This window comes from Schistocerca cancellata, chromosome 4 (assembly GCF_023864275.1).
Source record: "Schistocerca cancellata isolate TAMUIC-IGC-003103 chromosome 4, iqSchCanc2.1, whole genome shotgun sequence".
Taxonomy (NCBI): Eukaryota; Metazoa; Arthropoda; class Insecta; order Orthoptera; family Acrididae; genus Schistocerca; species Schistocerca cancellata.
Genome location: NC_064629.1, coordinates 628,623,937 through 628,635,390, shown reverse-complemented (window position 1 = coordinate 628,635,390; position 11,454 = coordinate 628,623,937). Strand labels below are relative to the sequence as shown.

The 11,454-nt window shown below is 42.9% G+C and overlaps 1 protein-coding gene across 6 annotated transcripts in view; it reads left to right on the top strand.

Annotated features, from left to right (window-relative positions):
• Nucleotides 1-1,188: 1,188 nt before the first annotated feature.
• The window catches only part of LOC126183189 (microtubule-associated serine/threonine-protein kinase 2), a 247,513-nt gene continuing 237,247 nt past the window's right edge, over nucleotides 1,189-11,454 (top strand). For all 6 annotated transcript variants that reach the window (XM_049924927.1, XM_049924928.1, XM_049924926.1 and 3 more), the window contains exon 1: nucleotides 1,189-1,651. In XM_049924927.1, coding sequence (XP_049780884.1) covers nucleotides 1,474-1,651 — 178 coding nt within the window. In that variant the 5' untranslated portion in view covers nucleotides 1,189-1,473. The remainder of the gene's footprint in view (nucleotides 1,652-11,454) is intronic.

Here is an 11,454-nt window from a genome sequence, read left to right as displayed (position 1 = left end):
CGTTCTGTGTGATGTATGCTATGTGTAACAATGTTGTATGTGTATGGGTTTTTCATCATCTGCTTGACTTCTCCCATATCATGTTGTACACATCTGTATGTTGAATGATCGAGTAAGAATACATATTTGATATATCTTCTGTGTGATGTATGCTATGTGTAACAATGTCGTATGTGTACGGGTTTTTCATCATCTGCTTCACTCTCCCATATCATGTTGTACACTTCTGTACATTGCATGTCTGAGTGGATCAATAAAGATAAAATACAATGCAACTTCAGGTGTGCTCCAGGGAAGTGTGTCAACACCCTTATTGTTCATATTGCATGTTAATGACCAGGTAGACAATATGAGCATTAACCTCAGACTTTCGTAGATGATGGAGTTATCTGTGACACACTATCTGAAAAAAGCTTCACAAATTGATTTTTGTAAGATTTCAAAATGGTATAAAGATTTGCAACTTCCTTTAAATTGTACAGCAATTTAAAACTGTGTGGTTCGCAAAACACAGATATGTAGTACCCTATGATCAGAATATCAACGAGAAGCTGTTGGAATACGTTAACTTGTACAACTACATGAGAGTAGCAATTTGCATGGATATTAAAGGGAATGGTTGCATAAGTTTAGTCGTAGGCAAGCAGGTGGCACGCTGCGGTTAATTGGCAGAATACAGGGAAATTCAATCAATCTACAAAGAAGGTTGCTTACAGAACGCATGTGTGTTCCATTTTACAATATAGTTCATATATGTGGAACCCATACCAGACAGGAATAACAGAGGATATTAAAAGTATCTGAAGAAGAACAGCATGAATGATCGAAGGTTTGCTTGACTCGTAAGATAACGTCACAGAAGTGCTGAAAAACCTGAACTGACAGAAGCTGAGCACATAAGCCTATTATCTGGCCTACAGGAACAAGTACAATGGGAATTCTGGGAATATGCTTCCATACGCTTTGGGACGTGGAAGAAACAGTAACATGATCAACAATGCGAAGTGCCTTCTAACAAATATTTGACGGTAGTTTGCAGAATATGCATGTAGAAGCAAATAGTGTAATATTTTCATATTTGCTTAAAAAAAGATTACCTAAAGTTCACAGAAATTGTCAAATACATTTTACTCAAGAAGGTCGTTGCCTATCGATACTAGTGTTTGTTTCTGAACAGTTCGACTGTCGTCACAAAACATCAATAGAGATTTAGTAAAGGCAGTGCATTTGTGGCGTGGAAGCAGCTAAAATGTAGTTCGCGTAATTAGGATGCACGTTGAGGGAATGGGAGCACACACGTTTTTTAAAATGAGTGTGGAAGTGGAGTTAAGCTTTAGTTTTACAAAAACATAGACTATCCAGGTTACAGACAGTACGATGTCATGTATACCGAATAGCTATGTTAAAATTCATTATCAAGCACAAATTCAATAGTGAGTTAAGGGTATTCAAAGGTTTTTGATATTGTTTATCATGAGAAAAATGGAAAACGCTGCCAATCGACCAAGTCGAACGAGAGTTCGCTCTCACTCGCAATCTGCAAGAGTGTTGGTTTTCGACGAAAAAACTGTCACTCATATGAGAAGCGTTGATGAACCCAGCCATCGACGATTTTCTGATTCAGAAGATGGAAAGTTTCCTGTTAAATCACGTAAGCACTATAGAATTAGCTAAATCACTATTTACCGTAGTCCCTTTGGTTGTCAAGCTTGTAGCAGACGAATTTTTCACATGCACTGAAACTATGGAGTCATGAGAACTGTTAGCACTTGTCACACTTTGTTTACTAAACAAAAACATTGTTGTTGTTAGGAAACTCCTATTGATGTTTGTTTCATTTTATTGACAATGTGACTCACTCGTTAAATTTAAGAAGAAACATATTGTTTACAAATTAGTTACTCAGCAGGCATTAGACTGATTAGAACACTGGCGTTTTCAATCAAAATGTATTCCAGATTCGTATAAAACAAGAATTAATTACCTTACATAAACATTGTATCAGTTGATACTATGAATGTTTAGGATACAAGACTTTCGGCCATCGATGTATACTCTTCAACATTACGCCTTTACGTTACTATGGACCATTCCAGGGAGCTGTGTTAACGCTACTGCCGCAGTTACATTTGAACAAATCAATAACATGATAGTTGCCCTAATTAGAACATTTGGTAAGTATTGTTGCTTTCATTGTTTTGGTATTTGTGTCATATTTTCCAAGTGGCTCAAATGTGAGCTGGAAGCACGCCAAGGGCACTTAAAACTTGACACACTTTAGAGATTTTGAAGTAGTATTGAATTCAGCTTTATTAATCAAAATGGTTTACAGCAGTAGTATGTGTTTGTATCTCATCTGTTGTATTGTTTGATATGGAAAAATACAGAAAGTATAAACTTGATCTAAAGTTGTATGATTAAAGGGGGATGTGGCTAGAGTATGTATGTCGTATCATCCCAAATTCTTTGTTATGACATACTGATCCATAGTGTAGCTAGAGGTCTAGGTAGGTTTGGACAGTGTCAGTGATGTGAACATAAATGAAAGGTTGTGGTAATAGGCTGATCTCATACTGCAGTGATGTGGCTAAAGTTTTCTATGCCAAGGTGACTTCAGAAAAGTGTCCCACACAAAATGCAAACCTCCAGCTTATATTTTTGAACATATTTTATGTGTGTACATAAACTATGAAAAACATATTGACCCTGAGGAATCTGCATATACCATGACAGTACTTTAGCAGTTTGATGTAGAACGACAGTCTTCTAAATGGTTAAATAAACTTTCTCATAACAAACTACAAAGCTAGTGCGGTATTAAAATTGAGCCCTGTGTTTTGTCTGCTGTGTAAATGCCCGCACCAGTTGATGCCATTCTGTTGTTTTTATGTCCGGTTGATTTGACTATGTGTCATTGCTAGTATAATTTTTACCATTATGCGCATATCTATTGTCTGTACATGTGCATGATGGGAAATGGCTAAATGAGGTATATATTACCTATGAATGTTACAGCAGCTTCAAAATAAGTAATAACTGGTGCTCAATAGTGAGTTTAGTGAAATAACAAAACTGTGATCAGGTGATTTGAACTAAATACTTTACTCTTGGTGTAGTGCATATTTTGGGCTTTTTGTTTGTAGGCACTGCACATTGTGTAGCTCTATTTTGCCCACTGCTTTGAATAGGCAGCATTTCAGTGAATGTTTCTAACTGTAGACAAATTATATATGGTAATTTTTTTGTGATATTGGTTCATGTATTGGGATTGCTACTCTATGCATCAACAACAAAAGAGTTTGTTCATTCTCTACATTTGTTTATAGGCAGGTGTAATTAATATTCGAACTGAACAACAAAGTCCACATTATGAAACCATGTGGAAAACAATGCCACCTTTTGAGCAGTTTTCAAGTTGCTGCCTTAAAGCTATTTACAGGTGATAAAATAATTCTGCATTACATTATTAATACAACAAATAGTATATAGGGTATACAGAAGCATCCGATTCCACCCGTCTGCTTTGACCCATCATGTTACCAATATTGCGGAAACAACAGTTCACTAAGACTCCAATATCCCACCTATGATGTCAGTACGTAAACATGACAACAAACATGAAAATAGATCGAAAAACCATCATACTCTTCTTCCTCCAAAAATATAGTCAAACTAATGGGACAAGCATGGGAAACTGGGGGTTTTGGGTGGGTACAAAAAATATAAACACACACCACTGTACCAGCGACAGAAAACAACAAAATAAAATAGCAGAAAATTCCCAAATTCCACTACATACAATATCCTCTGGAATCGGTCACTTCTCTTCACCTACATAGCTCAAGCGCAATTGCCGATACCACATTATAAAACTCCAAATATTACACCACTGCCACAACTATTAGTACAACAAAAACAACACCTAGACAAACTAAATTGGAATCAAGCACTTCCCTTGACCTATATAGGTCAGCAGCAGCTCACTATACCAAAAGACCCATAGCTACAACCGCACATTGAATTGAACACTTCACTTCACCTATGTAGGACAGCAGCAACTCACGATACCAAATCACTGACCAAACAACTGAGAAGTACCCCGCCAACCATCATAACACGCAAATAATACACTGAAAAGAAAGACTACTTACCACAGAAAAGTTTCGGCGCTGCACTCTAGGTAAGCCACCACAAACACACACACACACACACACACACACACACACACACACACACACACACACACACACACACACACACACAGCCCATAAAGTTGCAAAATTTTGATGAGGGACAAAGCATTCTCCCCCATCTCCGCACGCAAATGTGCACTGTTGATGTTATCTGCCATATCAATACCTAACAAAGGCAGCAACAAATTAATTTAAACAAATTCACACACATCATACAGCAAACAGCACTACAATGAAGTAGACACAACACAAACTAAATCGTTAACTCACTGAAACCAATTCCTGTTGAAGCACGGTCAAAAACAATACCTCACAGGTCAAGCAGTAACACGAAAATGAACCTGATACACCACATAACGTGCAACCCATAAACACCCCACCAGAAGGCACCACCGACTGCAACAAAATGACACCTATAAACACGCCACACTCATAAACTAAATTCCGCGCCGTTATGACGTCACACAAGAGCCTTATGTCACGGGTTAAAGGCAACGTGTGGAATCGGACTCTTCCGTTGACCCAGTATATACTACTATATAATGAAAAGTTCATATGGCACTTTTTCGTTTAGGCCTATGATCTTTGTTGTCTTATAAATGTTTGTGTAAATTGCTGCCGGTTAGAAATTCATTCTGAAATCTAAGTAGTAAATCCATCATTATTATAAGTACTTTTTTGTTTTCAAATGTAGGCTCCCAAGAGTTTTAAAAACTCTCCTGACCAGAACTACCAATCAAGCTGGTGCAGTGGTTGAGGCAGTTGACATCATTTTGGGAGGACTTGGTCTTATATCCCTTTGACACCTTCCAGATTTTAATTTGTTATGGTTTCTTACATTATTCAAGGCAAACTCTGAGATTCTTACTAAATGGCAAATTTTTTTCCCCATGGTTGCCTAGTCCCGGCATATCTTTCATCTGTAATGGCCTTGTTATCGACGAAACATTAACTCCTAATCTCCCGTCCTTTCATTTCTGGCCAGCATGATCAACAGACCTATCCTCTTATATGAATGCATGGTGTCTGTTCTGTTACACATGTCTGAAAAACAGACACCACACATTCATATAACTGATACGCCTTGATGGGCTATGAATCCACAATGGTTAACACATCTGCCTAATAAGCAGGAGATCCAGGATTTGAGTCCACCCGGCATACATTGTTCACTTGCTGATTCCACATGAAGTCCCAATCCAGGTGATAATATCATTTCCTTTCCTCCCCCCCCCCTCCCCCTCCCACCCCTCACTCCCTCCGCCTTCAATTTACATAAGGCCTATCCCCCATTGAATATAATGTGGGATGTGATAGGACAGCATATGGTCTGCCCTCCTTCACTAGCAACATATACTGAATCAGCTCTGATAAAACAACAGGTGTAAGTAGTGTGGCAGATTATTTTTTGTCATGACAGCAAACACCATCGTTACATTCATTTGCAGGACTGCAACATAGGTAGAGAAGACGGTACAAGGTACTAAAATTATTGTCCAAGACAATCTTTTTACTGTTGCATAACTGTAATTATTATTTTGTTTACTTATATGAATAAGTTTTTTTAATGAGGTATCAAAAATGGGCTTGGAGGTAAGTGTATGAAGCAGGACACCCAAAACATCTGCTGAACTTGTGTATGAGGATGAAAGTGTGGCTGACATGTAAGTGGAAACTTTTGTACAGTGACAACCAAGTGTCAATTTTGTAGAGAACTGTGGGATGGTAGCTTAAGAACATGCCCTGGAGTGTGCTTACAAGGCCAGTGGTTTATAGGGGAATGGTACCTATGAGCCATAATGTGTTGCTAACGGTGATAACTGAGAGAGAGATCTTCAGTGTTGTATGTTTCATTATAAGTGTTTGAATATGCAAATGACATCATTGATATGAATGCCAATTTAGCAGATAACTTACTGTGGCGACAACCTTTCGTGCCATAAACCAATGATGTACACATATTGTAAGCTTGAAATGCTCCTTGAGGCATGTTCACAGACTGATCAGTGTACTGAAGTTGCATTTTCCTTTTCACAATTGCAGGTACAGTGTGCTGTATTGTAGTGACCTGCACTGAGTATGCAGTTTTACCTCAGTTACACAGGTGGTTGTATGTAGCAATTTCTTGTGGTCAAAAGAAGAGGGATTACAGAAGTATCCGATTCCACTCACCTGCTTTGACCCATGACGCCATCAGTATGGCGGAAGTGGCTATTCTAAGTGTCTCCAATATGGCGCCTATGATGTCTACATACACACGGCAACTAACACGAAAATACATATAAATAAGACATCATCATCTCCCTCTAAAAAGAGCTTTAGTTTGGGGACAAGCTAAATATAATAGTTAAAAAAAATCACAATCCCAATACAAACAAAATCACAAAAATATCAAATTACAACATTCTTCTACACAACATAATCTACAGGAATCGGACACTTCCCTTCACCTATATAGGTCAACAACAGATGACAAGACCAAAACACCAATACTTACAACTAAACTACAAAAATTGGAATCTGTCATTTCTGATGACCCATATAGGCCTACCACAACTATTGGTACCAAAAAACCAACATCTACAACTACAAAAAATAAAAACAAAACCACAGCACCTCTAAAATCAAACATTCCTACCTAAATTAAAATGCATGTAATACTCTGTAAATACTCAAAACATCACAACTTGAGAAGAATAGACCCATAATAATAATAAAAAAAAGCACCCAGACAATTACCACCAACAAATTCCGGCACTGCATACTATGTCAGCCCCCACTCCCCACACATACACACACACAAAACCACTGACCAGGGCAAGATTATTGAAGACCTACTGGCAGGCGTAGCTCACTGCCTCCTCGACAGTGGAGCCCCCATGCACTGTAGTGTGCCTCACAGCACTTTCTCGGCCATTGATGTTTCCATCTGTAGCTCTGAATTTCTCCCTTCCATTCAGTGGGGAGTTCATGACGATTTGTGTGATAGTGATTTTTTTCTGACTGTCTTACCTTTCCTGTAGCTTCACTCGCCTGGACGCCTTCCTAGGAGGCCCTTTACTAATGCAGATTGGTATGCCTTTTCCTCAGCTGCCATCCCATACGCTCCACTACATTGATGAGTCCATGTCAAGTTTGACCGATGCCATACTTTTACCAGCTGCTTTGGTGATTTCTTTTTCCTAAGGTTCTTCTCAACGGAAGACTGTTCTTTGGTGGACCCCCAAAATTGCTGCAGACTGCCATCTTACACTCCAACCCTACAAATGACTTCCGTCTCCTGGGCTTTAAATGGGTTTTTGCCCAGCTCCGTTACGTTATTAAATGCCAGATATGGATTTGTTGGAAATGCTATGTCGCTGCCATAGAGCTGCATATTCCATCTTCACAGGTGTGGACAAAGATCAGGTGCATATTTGGCTGCCATACTTCTACAGTTGCCCCAGGAATTTCCCTGAACAGTGCTTACTCACCAGCCCAGACTCTTATCATTGAGCATTTTGCTTGGTATTTTGCCGAGGCCTCGGCATCCGTCAGTGTTCCATCTCCTCAAACACTGTCTGGACTGACTCTCTATATCTTTTGTTCTCCGCTGCCTGGTGCCTGTTTTATGAGTGGGAATTCACCAGCACCCCTGCTTTCTCCCCCAACACTGCTCCTGGACCAGACTGGGTGCACAACCATATGCGTCAACACTTGTTGATGGCTAGCTGATGTCATATACTTGCCCTTTTTAACAGTCCCTGAGCAAGAGGAAATTCCCTTCCCAATAGAAAGAAAGTGCCATTATTCCAGTTTTGAAATTGGGTAAACTACCCCTTCAGATAGACAGCTGTTGTCTGACCAGTTTCTCCAATGTCCTCTGCAATTTATTTTGAATATATGGTGTGTCAAAGGCTGTATTGGATCCCTGAGTCCTGGGACCTTTTGCCTTCAACCCAGAGTGGTTTTCGTCAAAGCTGCTCTACTGCATATAATTTAGTCCACTTTGAGTCTGCTACCTGAATGGCTTTTGTCCGGCATCATCGCCTTGTTGCAGTCTTCTTTGCTCTGCATAAAGTGTATGATACTACAAGCTATCACCACACCCTCCCCACCTTACATAATTGAGGTCTCTGTGAGTCACTCCCATTTTTGTTATCCAGAACTTTCCTCCATGTTGCACTTTTCAGGCAAAGATTGGCAGCTCCCATAGCTCCTCCTATCAATAGAGGAATGGAGTTCTGTAGTGTTCTGTTTTGAGTGTTCCGCTCCTTTTAGAGGCTATGAATCATCTGGTGTTGGCTGCAAGGCCTCTTTGTGTGCTGCTGATTTTTGCATTTATTTTTGATTGTCTGCAATGGGTGTTGCTGAACACAGACTGCAGAGAGCAATATGCTGAGCACAATCTTGGGCTGTCACTCATGGCTTCCATTTCTTGACTGTCAAGACCTGTTACCCATTTCTGTCATTGCTGTGTGGTCCATTCCCTTCTGGATCTTTAACTTGATGGCCAGTCCTTCAGTGTGATGGACTTTTGTTGTTTTTTGGGACTGGTCGTTGATGCTGGGTTGACATGACAACACCAACTAGGGCGTGGACAATTCTACTCCAATACAACTCTACACAGCTTTCGTCCAGTCCCATCTAGATTACTGAAGTCTTGCATATGGCTCGGCATCAACTTCGATGTCATTGATGGTGGATCCCCCTGTGGGTTCGGGGGTTAGAATAGGCCCGCGGTATTCCTGTCTGTCGTAAGAGGCGACTAAAAGGAGTCCATCCCCCTCAAGGGGGTAGTTAGCGCCTGCGTCTGGAGACGGACGGTTCCACGACCTATAATTGTGGTCTTTTTGGTTTTTCCCTTCTCGTTTCTTCCTTCCTTTGGTTGGTTCCTTTCTTCCTTTGGTTGGTTCCTTTCTTCCTTTGGTTGGTTCCTTTCTTTGTTCTTCTCCATCTCACTGTCTTCCTTACTCTTTCCTTTGCCTTCTTCTCCTTGCCTTCTTCTCCTTGCCTTCTTCTCCTTGCCTTCTCTGGCCTCCGCCTCGGCGTTTGAGACAGTCTGTCCTCTCTCTCTTCCTTTTCCTCTTCTTCCTTCCTCCCTGTGCGCGCCTGAAGGCCGACCCACGCATTCGCACGCGTAGCCGGTGACGGGGTAACGCGTAATTCCCTGCCCTGGGTAGACATGTAAGGCACGCACATACCCCATGGTAAAGGCCAGGCCCAGGGAGGGGTGATTGCCTGAGCCGATACCTTCTGACCATGCCGATTGGTCCCTCCGTCTGTTTCTCGGGAGGTGTGACCTGAGGTGTAAACATTCACCTAAGGCGGGAGTGCCCTCTGAGAGGGTCCCCATAAGGAAGGAGCGCGCCATCGGAGACGCTGGCAATCATGGGGGATTCCTCCGCAATGGATTTCTCTTCTTCTCTCTCGACTTCTGCCCACAAGCGGAAACATGACCAGCCACCAGTGACAAAGGTACTACCGCCTGCCCCACAGTTCCTCGTCGTTTCTCGATCTGAGGATGGAAAGGATTTTTCCTCTGTCAACCCTTTCGTTACCCAGAAGGGTGTAGATGCCATAGCCGGTACTGTTAAGTCTTGTACAAGGTTGCGTAATGGTACCTTGCTACTAGAAACTGAGAGCGCCTTTCAGGCACAGAAACTGCTTCGAGCCACACTCCTGTACACGTTCCCTGTCTGGGTGGAGGCTCACCGAACTTTGAATTCGTCTCGTGGTGTGGTCTATACTAGATCTCTCGACGGATTGACTGACGAGGAGATTCAGGGCGTGACGTCTGTCCATAGGGTCCTGAAAAAGGTCAGCAATGACCTTGTACCAACCCGGATGCTTTTGTTGACCTTTGATAGTGTTCAGCTGCCATCGCGCATCAAAGCGGGCTACGAGGTTATTTCTGTTCACCCCTATGTCCCGACACCTACGCGCTGCTACCAGTGTCGGCGTTTTAATCACACTCGCCAGTCTTGTTCCAATGTGGCTAAATGTGTCACTTGTGGCAGGGACGCCCATGAGGGTGACTGTCCACCTCCGTCTCCTTGTTGTGTGAACTGTCAGGGTGACCATGCAGCGTCCTCCCGCGACTGTCCCATCTATAAGGAAGAACGATGTATCCAAGAAATTTGGGTCAAAGAGAAAGTGTCCACCTCGGCTGCTCACAAGCTATTTGCTAGTAGGAAGCCCACGCTGCTCCCAGCGGGTAAATTCAGTACTGTCCTCGCCTCTCCTCGGACTACCAGGGAGGTGGCAACCCAGACATGCAATCTGATCTTCAGCACCACGGTCGTCCGTTCGGCCAGTGCTAAGATCGCGCGGTCGACGTCTCCTCTTCCTTCCATCACCCCACAGACACAAGCCCCTTCATCAGCTTCTGCTAAGACGAAGATCCAGAAGTCAGATGCACAGGCCTTCAAGAAGGAACCGTCCCATGCAGACTTCCTACGTACCTCGACCTCCCAGCCATCGACCAGTACTTCCACCAAACGACCTTCCAAGAAGGCTCATAGGAAGCACAGTTCTCCTTCTCCGCCATGGCGCATTTCTTCTCCTGCGCCACCCAGCGGTTGCCGCCCCAGGCCGTCATCCGTTTCGCCTGGCCGCACCGCTGGTAGCCGAACATCTGGCCGTTCACCAGCGGAGGAAGCTCCCCCTCCCGGCCATCTTACCGAGATGGCCGATGAACCTATAGAACCAATGGACGATGACTGTCCGCCTACTGATAGCGGCGGCAGTGCTCGCTCGAAGCCAGGCCCTCAGCGGCCTTCGAGGTGACCCCCTTCTTTCATCTTCCTTTTCTTCTCACGATGGCACTTATTCACTGGAATATTCGCAGCATTCGCTCCAACCGAGAGGACTTGAAGTTGCTGCTCCACTTGCACCGTCCGCTCGTCGTAGCCCTCCAGGAAACAAAGCTACTCCCATGCGATCAAATTGCCTTGGCACACTACACCTCTGTGCGTTTTGACCTACCCCCTGTGGTAGGTATTCCGGCACATGGAGGGGTTATGTTGATGGTCTGGGATGATATTTACTATGATCCCATCACATTGCACACTGGCCTGCAGGCAGCTGCCATCCGAATTACTCTCCCCACTTTCACATTTTCCATTTGTACCGTTTACACTCCATCGTCGTCTGCCGTTACCAGGGCAGACATGATGCAAATTATAGCTCAGCTCCCTGCACCATTTTTGTTAACCGGAGACTTCAATGCCCACCATCCCCTTTGGGGCTCTCCAGCATCCTGCCTGAGGGGCTACCTGTT